At 41.8% G+C, this 21,673-nt stretch overlaps 2 protein-coding genes across 3 annotated transcripts in view; both read left to right on the forward strand.

The window, feature by feature from the left end:
* The first annotated feature begins 451 nt into the window (after positions 1 to 451).
* si:ch73-40i7.5 (amyloid-beta A4 precursor protein-binding family A member 3) lies at positions 452 to 15,103 on the forward strand. Its single transcript, XM_029633794.2, has 11 exons — positions 452 to 742; positions 1,271 to 2,442; positions 5,235 to 5,265; positions 5,397 to 5,542; positions 6,051 to 6,137; positions 10,089 to 10,277; positions 10,704 to 10,883; positions 11,516 to 11,728; positions 12,709 to 12,828; positions 13,249 to 13,389; positions 13,507 to 15,103. The coding sequence occupies exons 2-11, from the start codon at positions 1,387 to 1,389 to the stop codon at positions 13,576 to 13,578; spliced, it is 2,235 nt and encodes a 744-aa protein (XP_029489654.1). The 5' UTR covers positions 452 to 742; positions 1,271 to 1,386; the 3' UTR covers positions 13,579 to 15,103.
* Positions 15,104 to 19,977: 4,874 nt separating this feature from the next.
* The window catches only part of abca7 (ATP-binding cassette, sub-family A (ABC1), member 7), a 48,655-nt gene continuing 46,959 nt past the window's right edge, over positions 19,978 to 21,673 (forward strand). For both annotated transcript variants that reach the window (XM_029633795.2, XM_029633797.2), the window contains exon 1: positions 19,978 to 20,098. The gene's annotated coding sequence lies outside the window, so the exon portion shown is untranslated. The remainder of the gene's footprint in view (positions 20,099 to 21,673) is intronic.

Consider the following 21,673-nt stretch of genomic DNA (forward strand, 5'->3'; position numbering starts at 1 on the left):
CTACGGACAATTCCTTCAACCTCATGGTGTGGTTTTTGCTCTGACATGCACTGTCAACTGTGTGACATGTCAACTGTGTGACATGCCTTTCCAGATCATGTTCAATCAGTTGAATTTACCACAGGTGGACTCCAATCAAGTTGTAGAAACATCTCAAGGATAATCAATGGAAGCAAGATACACCGGAGCTCAATTTCGAGGCTCATAGCAAAGGGTCTGAATTCTTATGTAATAAGTTATTGATATTTTTTATTTTTAATAAATTAGCAACATTTTCTAAAAGCCTGTTTATGCTTTGTCAATATGGTGTATTGTGTGTAGATAATTTAAAAATGTTTATTCCATTTTAGAATAAGTAACGTAACAAAATGTGGAAAAGTCAGTGGGTCTGAATACTTTCCGAAGGCACTGTATGAAGTTCAGTTTGACAATAGATTGAGCATGACTTAACTCAGTTTTACGCATGCGCACTACGTCAACATTGTTTGTAGCGGCAGAGAGAAGACCACCGAAACAATTGATGTAACTCTGTAGTAGAGATGCATACAACAGCAGCATTTTATGTTTCATACACGAGACGGACGTACTGCTAATTGACTCAGCACAGTGTTAAAAGTGTAGCTATTACTACGAAGACACTGCTATATTGCCGACTTGTTTCGTTGCAAAAGAGTTCCCAGCCACGTCAACTTCGTCCGTGGCAGTAAAGTTAAAGCATTCATCGGATCCAGAATTTAACAGGGTGAGCATCTGGATCATGTCAGTTAGGGTGGTACTGCCAATATCGCCCTAAATGTCCTTAACTTGTTCGCAAACCAGCAGGAAGATTACTAAAGCTTATTGGCTGTAAATTAGCTGAAAGTTAGCTGAGTAGCTAGCCATACGTGCTAACGCGTTAGCTAAATGAAGCTAACGTTAGCAAATTAGCTCTGGAGAAATATGGAGAAAATTTTACAATGACGACAGTAGCTTAATACGAATACAAACATACCGTATTGTCAGGCTCGTTTCACAAAGGGGACTTGGTGTCACATGACCATAACATGTACTGAAGCAATAGCAGCACTTCTTTCTTGGACATAGGTCAATGAAGACAAAAACAGGTTGCTTTCATTATCCCCTGCACAAGAAATGGGGGATGTGAAAAGCATTTACAATTTTGATTACTGTAGGATAGTGTTAGACGATATGCAATTTGATGGTGTACATATCAATTATTATTCATTAAGTAATATTTTAATGTGTTTTTTAAAATGGTCTACTTTCACAGTGAAACAGTATAGTAACCCCTTTAAATGGCTCAACCTTTGCCGAAACACCCCACAAGACATTGAAAGGTGCTTGTATGTGGAGTCTCTATCATGTCAACTTGTTGATGTGTTGCCAATGACCCGTATTCCTATCCAGAAAATGGAGGCCGATAATTGCCCTGCTGGAAACAAGGTGGAACAAACAGATTCCTCACCTCAACAGGAGAACACTGCTTGTGGTGGACCTGCTGTAGGTGATCCAGACAGTCAAAGCCAGTCACATAAAGCTGCCTCCAAGGCTTCCCACCCTGAATCAGAGGACCTGGACTCCTTTAACCTGATAGAGCCCCCTCCTCTGGACTGGAGGTCAGACGACTCTAGTGAAGCAGGGTCAGTGGAAGAGATGGATGATCCCAGCTTTCCTCCCTCCTCTGTCGCTATGGACAGTCCAGAGGATGTACTAGGTGAGTCCCTATCTGCCGTGGATGGAGTAGGTGAGTCCCTACCTCTCTTGGACACCAGTGACACTGTAGCTTTACCTGTGGCAGTTAGCCAGGAGGAGCTAATCAACTTTGCTCCTGAGGATAGAACCCCAACTGAACGGGTCCTGGATCCTTGTGAAAAGGAAAGAGTGGTGGAGGAAGAGAAGAAGGTTGAGATCTGGAGACCAGGTGACGAAGACCACACTCGGATCCACCACTTGTTGAACCGACTCCAAGTCATCAGAGAAAGCCCTTTCCCCAGGAACTCAAGCACTGACCCTACACCATCAGTGTTCTCTGAGTCTTCGGACTTTGACCCTGCAGGCCCATCTCTGTTGACTGACGTCAGCCCTTTCCTACCAGAGCAGAACCTGAACCAGGCCTCGGGGCTGCTGTTCTCTGAGAGTCAACAGAGAGACCTATTAGGGCTGCTGGAGTGTACAGAGATCGGGGTTCCCCAGCCCAGTCCCTCTGATACCCATGTTCTTCCTTACATGGCCCGGAGAGAAGAGATGGATGCGGTGGTGTCTGTCTCCTACAACCAGGAGGACGGGGAGAGGTTCTGGGACCACTTTGGGAACAGCGGGCGGCTGCGCCACATAGATGACTCCGTTGACTCTATCCCCGAGGATGAGGTCCCAGAGCCTGTGTGGATGAAGTTAGGGGAGGAGGCTCCAGAGGAGGTCAACGATGCAGAGAACAGTGAGCGGGTAGGTGTGACATGCTGAAAGATGGTTATTAATGATTAATGGTGGTGTTATAATACTGAACAAAAATATAAACATCATGCAACAATTTCAACGATTTTAAAATTCATTAGGCCCTACTCTCAGGGGCACAGCCATGGGTGTAGGCATAGGCCCTCCCACTTGAAGAAGCCAAGGTCCTGGGCTGTTGTGGTTACACGTGTCTGCGGTTGTGAGGCCAGTTAGACGTACTGCCAAATTCTCTTAAACAATGTTGGAGGCGGCTTATGGTAGATAAATGAACATTCAATTCTCTGGCAACAGCTCTGGTGGACATTCCTGCAGTCATCATGCCAATTGCACGCATCCTCAACTTGAGACATCTGTGATCTTGTTGTGTGACTAAACTGCACATTTTAGAGTGGCTTTTTGTCTCCAGTACAAGGTGCACCTGTGTAATGATCATGCTTTTTAATCGGTTTCTTGATATTCCACACCTGTCAAGTGGAGGGATTATCTTGGCAAAGAAGAAATGCTCACTAACAGGGATGAAAAACCAATTTGTGCACAACATTTCAAAAATACAATTTTTGTGTGTATGGAACATTTCTGTGATCTTTTCTTTTGCCCGTGAAACATGGGACCAGCACTTCACAATATTTTTTGTTCGGTAAAGTATAGAGGTCGACCGATTTATGATTTTTCAACGCCAATACCGATTATTGGAGGACCAAAAAAAGCAGATACCGATTAATCGGCTGATTTTAAAATAAAAATATATGTGTATTTATTTGTAATGAAAATTACAACAATACTGAATGAACACTTATTTTAGCTTAATATAATACATCAATAAAATCAATTTAGCCTCAAATAAATAATGAAACATGTTCAATTTGGTTTAAATAATGCAAAAACAAAGTGTTGGAGAAGAAAGTAAAAGTGTAATATGTGCCATGTAAAAAAAAAAGCTAAGGTTTAAGTTCCTTGCTGAGAACACTAGGCTACCCTGGGGCGGCACTAGGCTACCCTGGGGTGGCACTAGGCTACCCTGGGGTGGCACTAGGCTACCCTGGGGTGGCACTAGGCTACCCTGGGGCGGCACTAGGTTACCCTGGGGCGGCAGGGTAGCCTAGTGGTTAGAGCATTGGACTTGTAACGGAACCGGAAGGTTGCAAGTTCAAACCCCCGAGCTGACAAGGTACAAATCTGTCATTCTGCCCCTGAACAGGCAGTTAACCCACTGTTCCTAGGCCGTCATTGAAAATAAGAATTTGTTCTTAACTGACTTGCCTGGTTAAATAAAGGTCAAATAAAAATAAGAATATGTGCCATTTTAACATTTCTCTCTATACGATTTGTGTTTCATATACCTTTGACTATTGGATGTTCTTATAGGCACTTTAGTATTGTCAGTGTAACAGTATAGCTTCCGTCCCTCTCCTCGCCCCTACCTGGTCTCGAACCAGGAACACACCGACAACAGCCACCATCGAAGCAGCGTTACCCATGCAGAGCAAGGGGAACAACTACTCCAAGTCTCAGAGCGAGTGACGTTTGAAACGCTATTAGAGCACACCCCGCTAACTAGCTAGCCATTTCACATCGGTTACACCAGCCTAATCTCGGGAGTTGATAGGCTTGAAGCATTGCGAAGATCTGCTGGCAAATGCACAAAAGTGCTGTTTGAATGAATGCTTACGAGCCTGCTGGTGCCTACGACTGCTCAATCAAATCATAGACTTAATTATAACATAACACACAGAAATACGAGCCTTTGGTCATTAAAATGGTTGAATCCAGAAACTATCTTTCAGTGAAATATGGAACCGTTCCGTATTTTATCTAACAGATGGCATCCCTAAGTCTAAATATTGCTGTTACATTGTACAACCTTCAATGTTATGTCATTATGTACAATTCTGGCAAATTAACTACGGCCTTCGTTAGGAATAAATGGACTTCACACAGTTCGCAATGAGCCAGGTGGCCCAAACGGCTGCATATACCCTGACTGCTTGCATGGAATGCAAGAGAAGTGAAATTTCCCTAGTTATAAGAAATTAATGTTAGCAGGCAGTATTAACTAAATATGCAGGTTTAAAAATATATACTTGTGTATTGATTTTAAAGAAAGGCATTTATGTTTATGGTTTGGTTACATTGTTGCAACGACAGTGCTTTTTTCCGCAAATGCGCTTGTTAATTCATCACCCGTTTGTCGAAGTAGGCTGTGATTCAATGAGAAATTAACAGGCACCGCATCGATTATATGCCACGCATGACACGCTAGATAAACTAGCAATATTATCAACCATGTGTAGTTAACTAGTGATTATGTTAAGATTGTTTTTTATAAGATAAGTTTAATGCTAGCTAGCAACTTACCTTGGCTTATTGCTGCCCTCACGTAACAGGTAGTCAACCTGCCACGCAGTCTCCTCGTGGAGTGCAATGTAAGGCAGGTGGTTAGAGCATTGGACTAGTAACCAGAAGGTTGCAAAAACTAAGGTAAAAATCTGTCGTTCTTACCCTGAACAAGGCAGTTAACCCACCAACCCTAGGCCGTCATTGAAAATTAGAATGTGTTCTTAACTGACTTGCCTAGTTAAATAAAGGTGTAAAATATATATATTTTAATCGGTGTCCAAAAATACCGATTGTTATGATAACTTGAAATCGGCCCTAATTAATCGTCCATTCCGATTAATCGGTCGACCTCTAGTAAAGTATCAATTATTTTGCTGATGATTGATTGGTTCAAATGAGCTGTGTCTTTTACTTTGTTCAATTATCATTGACCTCTTCACTTACAGGGCACAGAGGACCACCCAGCCTATAAAGATGGTAAGCTAAACATAGGCTATGTAAAACTTCTGTGCTTCTTTTATTGGAATCTCAATATTAATAATAATAATAATAATAGCAGTAATAACAAAAAAAATACATTTCTGATAAGTCACTTGTTTTTGTGTCAGTGCCTGGCCCCTGTGACCCAGATGACCTCCTGGATGGGGTCATATTTGGGGCCAAGTACCTGGGCTCCACCCAGCTCAAGTCTGACAAGAACCCTTCCACCAACGCCCGAATGAAACAGGCCCAAGAGGCTGTGGACAGGATCAAAGTAAGTTTACTTTTGGCATTTTAGTCATTTAGCAGATGCTCTTATCCCAAGCAACTTACAATTTGGTGCACAAGACAACCACATATCTCAGTCGATTGATACTGCTAGGGTTTAGAGTGTGCTGCGGCAGAACCTTGTTTTTTTCCCCGCTGTGGGTTGGTGCTACAGTAAAACTTTTCCTCAATAAAGCATCTATGACTGCAAAGTCAGTGCTAGTAAGAAAAGAAAGGCGCAAGTTCAATGGCAGGGTGTTTTTTTTCCCTTCTACTTTTTGAAGAGGTAGGTTTCTAGATGTGGTCGGAGGATTGGCAGGGACTGTGCTGTCCTGACGTTAGGGGGAAGCTTGTTCCGCCATTGGGGTGCCAGGATAGAGTACAGCTTTGACTGGGATAAGTGGGAAGTGGGGGGGGCATAAGTGCCAGAATGGGTCAAGACAGATCATTCTGCTAAAAAGCGGTGATCTGCTTTAGATTGTGTCATCAAAACATCTGCTCTTGTCTTTCTCCAGGCCCCAGAGGGAGAGTCTCAGCCTATGACTGAGGTGGATCTCTTCATCTCCACTCAGCGCATCAAGGTCCTCAGCGCAGACACACAGGTTTGGTTTGAATGAATGACAAGGTCATTCCTTGAATAAAAGTGTCTCTAATTTGCGTCGTACTCAGCCTGTACAGTTGAATAGGCAAGTGAATTTTGTGACAGTTTTTCAGCTTTTTCCCTACTTAATGGCTGGCTGGTCCTAGATATATAGTGGTTACTGTTAAACTAGCCTGGCCATCTTTGTTGTTAGGCCCAGTGGGAATGGATCTATCATGGATTTTTTTCATTAGTGTTAAACTTACACCCAAATGTTCAGCCCCTGGATTGACCGTGATCTTGCAGAGTTCCTCCACCTCAAGAATTGCTTTTGGCGAAAGACTCCGCACACGCTGACTGGCTCTTGTTCAGGCAATTAAGAAATAAGTGCACTCAGGCTATCCGGGAGGCCAAAGTTAGTTACTTTAAGGAATTGGGAAAGGGAGCAAGAGAGAAAATTCACATGTACAGTACATTATAGCATTTGGACTAGTCAGTTCTGATTGGAATGTATACATAATTAGTCATTTCAACCATAATTTCCTCTAACAGTATTGACTTGGCCAACGCTTTTGAAACGGTAGATCATTCCATTCATGTGGGCTGGCTAAGGAGTATTGGTGTTTGAGGGGTCTTTGGTCTGGTTTGCTAACTACCTCAGAGTGCAGTATATAACGTCCAAACAACGTATTAGCCACTGCCTGTCACCAAGAGAGTACCCCAAGGCTTGAGCCTAGGCCCCACTCTCTTCTCAATTTACATCAACAACATAGTGGGGCAAAAAAGTATTTAGTCAGCCACCAATTGTGTAAGTTCTCCCACTTAAAAAGATGAGAGGCCTGTAATTTTCATCATAGGTACACTTCAACTATGACAGACAAAATTAGAAAAAAAATCCAGAGAATCACATTGTAGGATTTTTAATGAATTTATTTGCAAATTATTTATGGTGGAAAATAAGTATTTGGTCACCTACAAACAAGCAAGATTTTTGGCTCTCACAGACCTGTAACTTTTTCTTTAAGAGGCTCCTCTGTCCTCCACTCGTTACCTGTATTAATGGCACCTGTTTGAACTTGTTATCAGTATAAAATACACCTGTCCACAACCTCAAACAGTCACACTCCAAACTCCACTATGGCCAAGACCAAAGAGCTGTCAAAGGACACCAGAAACAAAATTGTAGACCTGCACCAGGCTGGGAAGACTGAATCTGCAATAGGTAAGCAGCTTGGTTTGAAGAAATCAACTGTGGGAGCAATTATTAGGAAATGGAAGACATACAAGACCACTGATAATCTCCCTCGATCTGGGGCTCCACGCAAGATCTCACCCCGTGGGGTCGAAATGATCACAAGAACGGTGAGCAAAAATCCCAGAACCACACGGGGGGACCTAGTGAATAACCTGCAGAGAGCTGGGACCAAAGTAACAAAGCCTACCATCAGTAACACACTACGCCGCCAGGGACTCAAATCCTGCAGTGCCAGACGTTCCCCCCTGCTTAAGCCAGTACATGTCCAGGCCCATCTGAAGTTTGCTAGAGAGCATTTGGATGATCCAGAAGAAGATTGGGAGAATGTCATATGGTCAGATGAAACCAAAATATAACTTTTTGGTAAAAACTCAACTCGTCGTGTTTGGAGGACAAAGAATGCTGAGTTGCATCCAAAGAACACCATACCTACTGTGAAGCATGGGGGTGGAAACATCATGCTTTGGGGCTGTTTTTCTGCAAAGGGACCAGAACGACTGATCCTGGGCCATGTATAGTGAGATTTTGAGTGAAAACCTCCTTCCATCAGCAAGGGCATTGAAGATGAAACGTGGCTGGGTCTTTCAGCATGGCAATGATCCCAAACACACCACCCGGGCAACGAAGGAGTGGCTTCGTAAGAAGCATTTCAAGGTCCTGGAGTGGCCTAGCCAGTCTCCAGATCTCAACCCCATAGAAAATCTTTGGAGGGAGTTGAAAGTCCGTGTTGCCCAGGAACAGCCCCAAAACATCACTGCTCTAGAGGAGATCGGCATGGAGGAATGGGCCAAAATACCAGCAACAGTATGTGAAAACCTTGTGAAGACTTACAGAAAACGTTTGACCTCTGTCATTGCCAACAAAGGGTATATAACAAAGTATTGAGATAAACTTTTGTTATTGACCAAATACTTATTTTCCACCATAATTTGCAAATAAATTCATTAAAAATCCTACAATGTGATTCTCTGGATTTTTTTTTTTCTCATTTTATTTTGTCTGTCATAGTTTAAGTGTACCTATGATGAAAATTACAGGCCTCTCTCATCTTTTTAAGTGGTATAACTGACTAAATACGTTTTTGCCCCACTGTAGCTCAAGCAGGAAGCTCTCTCATCCATTTATGAACAGATGATAATCTTATACTAAGCTGGCCCCTCCCTGGATTTTGTGTTAAATGCTCTACAACACAGCATTCTTAATGTCCAACATTCTTTCTCTGCCCTTAACCTTGTTCTGAATACCTCCAAAACAAAGGTCATGTGGTTTGGTAAAATTAGTTTACTACCACTGAGGGTTTAGAGCTTGAGGTAGTCACCTCATAAAAGTACTTGGGAGTATGGCTAGACAGTACACTGTCCTTCTCTCGGCACATATCAAAGCTGCAGGCTAAAGTTAAATCTAGACTTGGTTTCCTCTATCGTAATCGTTCCACTTTCACCCCAGCTGCCAAACTAACCCCGATTCAGATGACCATCCTACCCATGCTAGATTACAGAGATGTAATTTATAGATCAGCAGGTAAGGGTGCTCTTGAGCGGCTTGATTTTCTTTACCATTCGGCCATCAGATTTGCCACCAATGCTCCTTATAGGACACGTCACTGCACTCTATACTCCTCTGTAAACTGGTCATCTCTGTATATATGTGGCAAGACCCACTGATTGATACTCGTTTCTAAAACCCTCTTAGGCCTCACTCCTCCCTCCTCCCTATCTGAGATATCTACTGCAGCCTTCATCCTCCACATACAACACCCATTCTGCCAGTCACGTTCTGTTAAAGGTCCCCAAAGCGCACACATCCCTGGGGCGCTCCTCTTTTCAGTTCGCTGCAGCTAGCGACTGGAACGAGCTGCAACAAATTCTCAAACTGGACAGTTTTATCTCAATCTCTTCATTCAAAGACTCAATCGTGGGCACTCTTACTGACAGTTGTGGCTGCTTTGCGTGATGTTGTCTACCTTCTTGCCCTTCTACTGCTATGTTGTCTTAGGTCTCTCTCTGTTTTTTAAATGTTTGAAAATGTGTAATTTTTCTCCCCAATTTCATGGTATCCAATTGTTTTAGTAGTATCTTGTCTCATCGCTACAACTCCCGTACGGGCTCGGGAGAGACGAAGGTTGAAAGTCATGCGTCCTCCGATACACAACCCAACCAAGCCGCACTGCTTCTTAACACAGCGCGCATCCAACCCGAAAGCCAGCCGCACCAATGTGTCGGATTAAACACCGTGTACCTGGCAACCTTGGTTAGCGCGCACTGCGCCCGGCCCACCACAGGAGTCGCTGGTGCGCGATGAGACAAGGATATCCCTACCTAACCCGGACGACGCTAGGCTAATTGTGTGTCGCCCGACGGACGTCCCGGTCGCGGCCGGTTACGACAGAGCCTGGGCGCGAACCCAGAGTCTCTGGTGGCACAGCTGGCGCCCTTAACCACTGCGCCACCCAGGAGGCCCCTTAGGTCTTTATGCAGTGTTGTCTCTCTTGCCGTGATGTGTGTGTGTGTGTGTGTTGTCCTATATTTTTTATTTGATACATTTTTATTCCTAGCCCCCTTCCCCGCAGGAGACCTTTTTTCTTTTGGTAGGCCGTCATTGTAAATAAGAATTTGTTCTTAACTGACTTGCCTAGTTAAATAAAGAATAATTAAAAAAGACCAAATAAAGTGTTAGTAAACAGTTTCTATACATTCATCCCTCCTGCTTCTCCTATAGGAGGCCATGATGGACCACCCTCTCCAGATGATCTCCTACATCGCAGACATCGGCAGCATCGTGGTCCTGATGGCCCGCAGGAAGCCGGCCGTGGGCCGTAAAGGCCAGGAGGAGAACCCCACCGGGGCCAACTCCCCCGGGCCACAGAAAAAGTGTTGCATGATCTGCCATGTGTTTAACTCCGATGATGTGAGTCAGCCAAGTGGAAACCGTACAACTTTATGTTCAATATGTTTTGTGTTTTTTTGTTGAAAATAATTAGGTTGAACTGTTATTTTAGTTCTGGTGCCAGTCTTTTTCTACAGTACTTGAGCCAACTTGTCGTTGTTTTGCCTAAGCAACTAGGTAAACCAGCTTTATTGAATACAGAAAGAAACAGCCTGGCACACAGGTTACTTTTCCATGCCAGGAGTCGATTAACAGGAGGAAACACTAATTAGCAGTTCATTAGATTATTATAGGTTAAGGTTCGGTTTAATAATGCGTTAGCCACAGCCTATTTTGTCTACTTGAACTACTCTGTGAGAAGGAACAGGTATGTAAAGGATTACAATACTGTTGGCTGCCAGTCTGAAACATGTCTGAACACGCCCACTGTCACTTTCCTGCATGTAGGCACAGGTGATCGCTCAGGCGATTGGCCAGGCCTTCGGTGTGGCCTACCAGCAGTTCCTCCATGCCAACGGCATCAAGGCCAGCGAGCTAAAGCCCAGCGAGTACAGTGACTACTTGGGCACACAGGAGCTCTACAACGGAGACCTGGTGCACTTTTCTGATTCAGATAACATCAGAGAGGTACAGTAACACTCAATTTCAGCACCTTGTTGTTAGGACCAGCCGGGGTGTCCTTTTAAATGTAGGTCTACAAATGCGGTATTCCTCCCTGCAGGGATTCTCAACCCTCTCCTTGGGGACCACCAGACGTTTCACATATTGGTTGTAGCACTAAACTGGCACTACTGATTCAATTAGTCAACTATCACCAAGCCCTTAACTAATCGAATCAGGTTTGCCAATTCAGGGAAACAACAAATGTGTGAAACATCTGGTGATCCCTGATGAGAGCTTTGGGAAGTACTTGCCTAGATAACAATCTGTTTTAACATTTGGTTGTTCATGGAGATAATATTGTCCTTAATAAACCAGAGGTATTTGTGGTTTTACACTATGCAACAGCCACTTACTCTTTTGCTCAAGACACTGATGAAACAGATCCATGCATTTCATGATTTTAGTGAAATGTACATCAATGTTGTGTAGCGTTAAGATAAAATCATGTTTAAATTGGGTTAGGTACTCTCTGAACTTGTCATCTGTTTTACATCTTGAAATTTGTTTCACTACTGAACACCACCCAGATGATCCATATTTCTCTTAACCACCCAGATCCATATTTCTCTTAAACCACCTTCCTGCTCTCTGTCCAGGTGTCCATCTCCAAGGCTCCTGGGGAGATAGTGGGGGTGGCGGTGGTGGAGTCGGGCTGGGGGTCCATCCTTCCCACGGTGGTGGTGGCCAACCTACTCCACGGTGGCCCTGCAGAGCGCTGCGGGGCCCTCAGCATTGGAGACCGCATCATGTCTGTCAATAGCACCAGCCTTGTGGGCCTCCCCATAACCACCTGCCAGAGTATCATACGGGTAAGAGGGGGTTGTGTTGTGCATCTGTGTTTCATTAGTTCCTGTGACTGTTGGCTGTCTATCATGTAGTTCGTAGAATGCACACTAGATGGTGCTGTATTGCTGAAGTCATACAGCAGGGTTCCCCAACTGGCGGCCCACAGGTTATTTTTATTTGGCCCATGTTGACTCCAATGCTTTTCACATTTGTGTGAAGTTGGCTGGATGTCCTTTGGGTGGTTGACCATTCCTGATACACACGGCCAACTGTTGAGCTTGAAAAACCCAGCAGCTTTGCAGTTCTTGACACAAACTGATGCGCCTGGCACCTACTACCATACCTCGTTCAAAGGCACTTAAATATTTTGTCTTTCCCATTCACCCTCTGAATGGCACACACGCATCCCATGTCTCAAGACTTTAAATGTCATTCTTTAGCCGGTCTCCTCCCCTTCATCTACACTGATTGAAGTGGATTTAACAGGTGACATCAATATGGCATCAGCTTTCAACAGGATTCACCTTGTCAGTCTGTCATGGAAAGAGCAGGTGTTCCTAATGTTTTGTATACTCAGTGTATGATCATATACAAATGTAATCAAGGTTTGAAAGACAGATTATATCTTTTTGGGCTTCCGGTCAATTTGCAGCCCGGCCCCTTGACCATCTACCCTAGAAAATAATCTAGTTAATGATCCCTGGCATAGACTGATGCGGGTGACATGAGATCAATTGGTGGAAATGTTTGCATTCTAAAGTATAATTTCGGCATGCGGTTGGACTTGATGGTAGGATGTTGGAGTTCTTCACCTAATGTTCTGTGCTCCGCACATGCACGGATGCACACACACAATACCCATTCTGTGAATGCCTTTCTTCATGTACGGAGCACATAATGCAGTTAGATAGTGAATGGATACTTTAAGGTGACATAGAAATGTATGTTTCAGGAATCTCTCCAGTATTTGTATGATCCCCTTTTTTTGTTGTTTTTATAAAAGGATTTGAAAAACCAAGCCGAGGTGAAGCTCAGTATTGTCCACTGCCCTCCCGTCACCATGGCTATAATCAAGCGACCGGACCCAAAATTTCAGTTGGGCTTCAGTGTGGAGGACGGTATTGTAAGTGACAGTTACTTTGTATATCATTTTACTCTACATTTTTATTAAAATAAAAACGATGTATATGTATTCAACTGCCAAACAGGATCTAACATTCAGGTTATTCATGTTTTATTTATGTCAATATTTATTTGGGTCAGGCCCTGTCCAGTCAGTAGTGAGTAATATGCATTTGAGATTATTTTTTGTTTCTCACTGCGAACATGGTCTTCAATAAAATTAATCTGAAATCATTGTGGTCTGAAACTGATTTTTTCGATTGAATAGTACCTGTACAGCATCCATTTTATGAAAGTCCATAGTAGTAAAGCAAAAAGGGTAAATTGCCCACTTTCATAGCTTCACAACCTTCAATCACCTCAACTCTCTCGCGTATCTTTTCATTCTGTATCTTTCTCATACCCATGTTGCCTTGAGCAGATCTGCAGTCTGATGCGTGGAGGGATTGCGGAGAGAGGTGGCATCCGGGTTGGACACCGCATCATTGAAATCAACGGGCAGAGTGTGGTAGCCACTCCTCACGAGAAGATCATCCACATTTTGACTAACGCAGTCGGGGAGGTGAGAGGATTTCCACCCCAAATCAGAAGCACTAGATTTAACACTTACTTTAATTTCAAGAAGCCTACTTTCTCTTTATTAGCTTTGACATTCATGACTGCTCATCTTTCTGAACAGATTCACTTGAAGACAATGCCAGCCTCTACATATCGCCTTCTAACGGGACAAGATACGCCAGTATTTCTCTGAGAGAACGGAGAAGAGTGCTGCTGCGCTCACAAGCAAACGAGCTATACGCAAGCCATTCTCCAACTATACACAGGCCATTCTCCAACTATACACAGGCCATTCTCCAACTATACACAGGCCATTCTCCAACTATACACAGGCCATTCTCCAACTATACACAGGCCATTCTCCAACTATACACAGGCCATTCTCCAACTATACACATGCTCACTTGCAGCCTCATTCTATTTTTTTCTCCCCATATGCAATTGTACTGTATCAGCTGGCTATTGATACACATAAAGGGGTTCTCCACCTGTACAGAATATTTGATGTATGTATGTTGGAATTACATGATGATACAGCACATTTTGATTTAAAAAAAAATAAAACGCAGTTTATATTTATGAGATGTTTTAAAGCAAATGATAACTAAGATTGGCAATAGGAAAAGTTAGGTTATTTTTCGACTATACTAAGCATCTTAACAGGATGAGTACGTACAATTGTCTTCTTCCACTGCTCTTTAGTTGCAGATGTGCCTCCGTTGAACTTGAGTTAATGGAGAGAAGCCTTACTTAAGGAAAATATCTCTTGTTGTTTCGTGCTTCCCGCCTCATTCTATTTTGGTATTTTATTAGGATCCCCATTAGCTGTTGCAAAAGCAGCAGCTACTCTTCCTGGGGTCCACACAAAACATAATACAGAACATCATTAGACAAGAACAGCTCAAGGACAGAACTACATACATTTAAAAAAAGGCACATGTAGCCTACATATCAATGCATACACAAACTAGGTCAAATAGGGGAGAGGTGTTGCTTTATCTGTTTTTTGAAACCAGGTTTGCTGTTCATTTGAGCATTATGAGATGGAAGGAAGTTCCATGCAATTAGGGCTCTATATAATACTCTACGTTTTCTTGAATTTGTTCTGGATTTGGGGACTATGAAAAGACCTATGGTGGCATGTCTGGTGGGTCAGACCTGTGTGTAAGTTGACTATGCAAACAATTTTGGGATTTTCAACACTGTTTCTTATAAAAATAAGTGATTGCAGTCAGTCTCCCCTCAACTCTTAACCAAGAGAGACTGGCATGCATAGTATTTATATCAGCCCTCTGATTACATTAAGAGCTAAACGTGCCGCTCTGTTCTGGACCAGCAGCAGCTTAACTAGGTCTTTCCTTGCAGCACTGGACCACACTACTGTACAATAATCAAGATTAGACAAAACTAGAGCCTGCAGAACTTGCTTTTTGTAGTGTGGTGTCAAAGCAGAGCATCTCAATGTCATTGACTAACATGCATGTCAACTGGCGACTAAATGAGTTTTAAATTATTACACTGTATCTCTGAACGGTGTACTATTAAAATGCTGAAAGATGTATTTTGCATGCCATTCCCTATTCCCATTTCAGTGCCTGGAAGAATTCATAACGTTGACTTCTGTATTTGCAGAATCAAAGGTAACTTAGCGTTAGAAAGATATGTTTTTAATGACTGCAGTTTTGGATGTTTTATTAAATTCGATCTATCCCTGGCAATTGCCATTGTTTATTAATTATGGACTGGGGATATGTGTGACTAAACCATGTATTATAGGCTGTTTCTCTAATGGTATTGTGTGATATGTCTTGTTACTCTACCTCTACAGTTTTTTTTATATTTAACTGAACAAGTTCCACAGACATGTGACTAACAGAAATGGAATAATGTGTCCCTGAACAAAGGGGGGGGGGGTCAAAAGTAACAGTCAGTATCTGGTGTGGCCACCAGCTGCATTAAGTACTGTAGTGCATATCCTCATGGACCGCACCAGATTTGCCAGTTCTTGCTGTGAAATGTTACTCCCCTCTTCCACCAAGCCACCTGCAAGTTCCTGGACATTTCTGGGTGGAATTGCCCTCACCCTCCGATCCAACAGGTCCCAGACGTGCTCAATGGGATGGAGATCTGGGCTCTTCGCTGGCCATGGCAGAACTGTCTTGCAGGAAATCACGCACACAACGAGCAGTATGGCTGGTGGCATTGTCATGCTGTAGGGTCATGTCAGGATGAGCCTGCAGGAAGGGTACCACATGAGGGAGGGGGATGTCTTCCCTGTAACGCACAGCATTGAGATTGCCTACAATGACAACAAGCTCAGTCCAATGATGCTGTGACACACCGCCCCAGACCATGACGGACCCTCCATCTCCAAATCGATCCCGCTCCAGAGTACAGGCATCGGCTCATTCCTTCGACGATAAACCCGAATCCGAACAATCACCCCTGGTGAGACAAAACCGCTACTCGTCAGTGAATAGCACTTTTTGACAGTCCTGTCTGGTCCAGCGACGGTGGGTTTGTGTCGGTGATGTCTGGTGAGGACCTGCCTTACAGCAGGCCCACAAACCCTCAGTCCAGCCTCTCTCAGCCTATTGCGGACAGTCTGAGCACTGATGGAGGGATTGTGCGTTCCTGGTGTAACTCAGGCAGTTGTTATTGCCATCCTGTACCTGTCCGCAGGCGTGATGTTTGGATGTACCGATCCTGTGCTGGTGCTGTTACAAGTGGTCTGCCACTGCGAGGACGATCTGCTGTCCGTCCTGTCTCCCTGTAGCGCTGTCTTAGGCGTCTCACTTTACGGACATTGCAATTTATTGCCTTGGCCACATCTGCAGTCCTCATGCCTCCTTGCAGCATGCCTAAGGCACGTTCACGCAGATGAGCAGGGACCCTGGGCGTCTTTCTTTTGCTGTTTTTCAGAGTCAGTAGAAAGGCCTCTTCAGTGTCATAAGTTTTGATAACTGTGACCTTAATTGCCTACTGTCCGTAAGCTGTTAGTGTCTTAAAGACCGTTCCACAGGTGCATGTTCATTAATTGTTTATGGTTCATTGAACAAGCATGGGAAACAGTGTTTAAACCCTTTACAATGAGGATCTGTGAAGTTATTTGGATTTTTACAAATTATCTTTGAAAGACAGGGTCCTGAAAAAGGGACGTTTCTTTTTTTGCCGAGTTTATAAGGGCACACAATAGCAAAACGTTGCGGAATAGTGAACTAAATATGTTGATGAATATTGAATCCACTTTTGAAATCAGTTATTGCAGTACCAACTATTTTTAGTGTACAGAATTCCTGTTGAAGAATGTGTGTATGCAATATGTCATAACTGTTTGTTTGTTTGATAAGAAGGTGTCTAAAAAACAAAGTGTTGGGCTATTTGTTATACTGCCTTATTCTTCATCTAAAATTACCTCTACTTTTTTCTGTTATTGAGTAGTAGTAGTCGATCTTGTGTAACACTGCCTGTCATACTCCTGGCCAATCAGCTTCATTTGTGTGCCAAAATAGAGGTAGAATTGGCTATGCCATTAACCCTCAAAGTTCCAGATTTGGGGGGGGGGGGGGGGGGGGGGGGGGGCAATGGCAGCCATATTGATCAGGGAGAAATCCAAACCAGTCTAATTGGAATGAATGGCAGTCATCATAATCTTGATTTTACTTATGCAGGAAGATAAAAGTAAGGAATGTAATATATCAGAAATTGTGTAATAGAATTATTGACAACATAAAATATTGTCATATAATTATAAATAGAATTTATAGAGGTTTTATACACACTTTCTGTATAGAACCCCAAAACTATTTTCAGACAATTGAGAAACAGATGTACTATCTCGATTTAAGAAAGCTAAAACAATCTACTTTTTAATCTCTGGTGATCGTGCAAAATTTTGGAAAACAGTAAATGCACTGAAGAGTACACATTCCTCTTCCCTGCTTAAGAAAGTTAGGTCTGACTCTGTCAACATAATTGAGAAGAATTGGATAACTGATGCTTTTAATCATAATTTTATCTCTCCAGGCTTTTTGTTTGAGAGAAACTGGGGTTTAATTGACCTTGGTCAGTCAATCGACTGCTCTTCCCTCTTCCAGCCTCTAGCTGACTCAACAGTTAACCCCTCAACATCTAGTAAATCACTGTTTTCTGTGATGTGCTAGATGCCTTGCTTAAGATTTATGTAAATAATGATAATAATAATCCATTGGGGCAGATATGATTGATCCATTTTTGCTGCAGCTCTGCCCCCCTGATTGCTGAATCATTAACCCATATTTTTAACCTGACGATTATATCTGCTACTATCCCCAAAGTTGGAAGGCGGCCCATGTACTCCCCCTTCACAAAGGTGGTGACCTAAATAATAATCACTCTTTCTACTTTCTTGCCTAGCTAAAATATTAGACTCCTTGATTCATTCTCAGCTAAGATATTTATTATCTTTGAAATGTATTCTAAATGTACAGCAGTTGGGTTTTAGACCAGGTCATAGCACTATCTCTGCTGTGTTCCTAGTTCTAAATTATGTATGGATAAAAGGCAACATTTTTCTGCCCTCTTCATTGACCTGTCAAAGGCTTTCGATACTGTTTGTCACTCACTGCTAATTCAGAGGCTTTTGACCTGACAGAACTCAATGTGTATCTACTGATGGTGTTAAATCAGGTTTCCTGGATATTAAGAAATGTGTCCTGTAGAGGTTGATTTCTGGGTCCTGTACTTTTTACTGTTTACATAAGTCTGTATTGTTAGTCTGTAAAAATTGTAACCTGCACTTGTACTTGACGATGACACTTGTGCATGCTTTTGCCCACATGGTTAACCAGGCTCTATCTAAACTGCAGTCTGCCTTCATTGTATTACAGAACAACTTTATTGACCTGAAATTAGTATTGAATGCAGGTAAAACTATGTATATGTTCTCTAGAGCGTTTAAAAATAACTTATTTAAGCATATGTACTTTGGATTGTGTCCATTTTGATCGTGTCCCTGCTTACAAATATCTTGATATATGAAAAGGTGTCTTTTAAAAGCATATTGATGAGTTAGTTAAGAAACTAAGAATACAAATGGGCTTCTATAGGTCCTGCCTCTCGCTAAATAGTAGAAAGCAGATTATTCAGTCGACGTTCCTATCTTTCATATATATGAACGCAGCTGCTTCTTCATTAAAGCAGTTAGATACAGTGTCATAGCGCGCTGCGCTTTATTACGGGCAAAAATTTTAGTACTCAATGCATTCTCTACCAGAAAGTTGGTTGACCCTCTTTGATGTCACGTAGGTTGATACATTGCTGTTTTCATTTATAAAGCCATTTTACAAAAAGTCCCACTGTACCTAATATCTTTACTAAACTTTAGACATATGAGTTACCGCACCCGGTCTCAGGGATGGTTAACTCTGGAGATTCCTTTAGTCTCTACTGATTTAGGTAAATCAGCTTTTAGTGTTCTTGTTCCACAAATAAGGCGCAATCTTCAAAATGTTCTTAAATGTGAAGTTTTGGTGTCTCTAGGGTAATTCAGAAAGCTGACCGAGGACCTTATTACTGATGAATGTGTTTTTTTTGCTTGCGTTTTGTATTTATATTGATGTGTATTTTCTGTAATTTGTTTAATTCAGGCTGATCTGTAAAAGAGACATTGGTCTCAGTTTTACTCCCTGATAAAAATTAAGTTAAAAAATAATGTATATTGCCTCTAAAATATTTGTAAACCGTCTATACATGTCTCCAATTTTAGTTTTGAAATGTTGGGTTATAATATTGCTTTATTCTACACCTAAAAATGTATTCCCCTATCCTTTTCTGTTATTATGTAGTCGTTTTTAAAAATTATTATTATAATTTTGTTTTATATAATGTAGAAAAGTCTGTATACATACAAGACGTACACAACTAGACAATGATAACATATGCTAGGGGATACAACAAACTACAGATTATCCAAAGACCTTAAAAGAAGCACACATTGATTGCTTTAACAGCTTTCTTATTAGAAGAATGTTGAATGGTCTTAATGTACTGCTCGAATTCCTTATAGAAAACACAGAATTGTTTTTTTTATTAGTGAATTTACATTTATGAATATGACATTTTTCCATTAGCACAATTAGATTTATGAGGGAGAATTGTTTTTCTTTATCTTTATTATGGTTAAGGAAACCGAACAGCACATTCTCCCATTAAAAAAAAAGTCAACAAGAATATTAACAATTATAAAACTGTGAATATCTTTCCATAATTGTTTTACATGTAGACAATGCCAAGATAAATGCGAAACTGTTTCTAGATGCTCAACACAAAAAGTGCAATCAATGTTAATGTATTTTTTGAGTTTCTTCAGGTAATGATTCGCAGGGTAATACTTATGGATAATTCTGAAAGAGACCATTATTATGTAGTAGTAATCGACCTTGTGTAACACTGTACGTGTCATACTCCTGGCCAATCAACTTCATTTGTGTACCAAAATAGCGGTAGAATTGACGGTGTTGCAACCAATGAGACAGGAAACCGGTTTCTGTAACCTCTGTCATAATCCTCCTTTAGCCAATAAACGTCCACCAGTGGGGCGTGCAGCCTGTAGATTTTATCTCCAATTACAAACACTTGAGCTACACACACACAGTTTACGTCAATGCGGTACCGAAAATACTTATTTGGTACATATGCACTGATAAATAGGAATATTCTCTTTCATGCGAAAGGTGAGCCTATTACATTATTGTCCTGGGATGCCTCTCTTTCGGCTAAATTACCTAATTTAGTCCTTAATACTGCGTAGGCTGCTTTATCCCAAACACGTTAGCATCACTTTGGGAGAAGAGCATGTACAATTGTTATATTCTGTCCATTTTTGTAGCTATGTTAACGTGTAAAACCAGTCTTATTTTAATGTTACGTAATTATTTGTCTGCTTTTATAGTTTTTTTTTAACAAACATTTTTGCTGACTTGTTTGAATGAATACCACTGGTATATAAGCCCTGTAAATGATTACATTTAATTTAGTTATAATTTGATTAATTAAGACCTTGGAATTGAATTCATTAGTAATGAACGTGTTAGCCTACATTTGCGTGATCGCTGTGTAGCATTGCCTGGTATGGCATGTTGTTGACATACCTTCTTTCTCAGGTGTGTAGCCCAAATTGTGTGAAATGTTGAGAATACTTTCAAAATATGTTGTCATCCATTGTCAAACATTTAGTAATGTCTCTCTTATTCATTTTAGGGTGCAGTATTTAATTTGAGCCCAGGTCAGTTAATATTCTCTATGGGGGTAGACCAGGTTGGTTTAAGTAGGCCTATTTGTCTTCCGACCTCTTGTCAAATCAAATTTCAAATCACATTTATTTAGAAAGCCCTTCTTACATCAGCTGATATCTCAACGTGCTGTACAGAAACCCAGCCCAAAACCCCAAACCGCAAGCAATGCACGGTGGCTAGGAAAAGCTTCCTAGAAAGGCCAGAACCTAGGAAGAACCCTAGAGAGGAACCAGGCTATGAGGGGTGGCCAGTCCTCTTCTGGCTGTGCCGGGTGGAGATTATAACAGAACATGGCCAAGATTTTTTTATGTTCATAGATGACCAGCAGGGTCAAATAATAATAATCACAGTGGTTGTCGAGGGTGCAACAGGTCAGCACTTCAGGAGTAAATGTCAGTTGGCTTTTCATAGCCGGTCATTCAGAGTATCTCTACCGCTCCTCCTGTCTCTAGAGAGTTGAAAACAGCAGGTCTGAGACAGGTAGGTGAACAGGTCAGGGTTCAATAGAGTATCTCTATCTCTACTAGTGTCATTCATCCAGGCCTCATCTGGGTTCTCAATTGAATTGTGTTTGATATAGTCAATTCCATGTCTGACATCAGCCTTACCATTTTGATCTGGTTGTTGTGGAGGTGTTTAAAGAAAAATAACTTATTGAGCATGTATTGTATTCATTTATTATGATAGTGAGCATGTTATAAAGGTTTACTGCGGATAAAGTGCATCGTTGTACACAGATGAATGCACACATAATAGCTTGGCACTAGGGATAGGCCTATGAAATATGAGTGAGGGGAATTTGCAAGTGAAATCACACTTGTTTGCTGGTGAATTCATTTAGATGACATAATGCTGTTTATAAACAAATGATAAGACGTGGAAGCATTTGTTGAGCAAAAGTTAATTTAGAAATCTCAGAATCACGTAAACCAATTGGGATAATGAGGATTGCAGGATCAACCTAGGGGGAGTCCTGAGCAGATTAATGTTCTCTCCTCTGTGACATAATAGCAT

Source organism: Oncorhynchus nerka, linkage group LG25 (genome assembly GCF_034236695.1).
Source record: "Oncorhynchus nerka isolate Pitt River linkage group LG25, Oner_Uvic_2.0, whole genome shotgun sequence".
NCBI classification, from domain to species: domain Eukaryota; kingdom Metazoa; phylum Chordata; class Actinopteri; order Salmoniformes; family Salmonidae; genus Oncorhynchus; species Oncorhynchus nerka.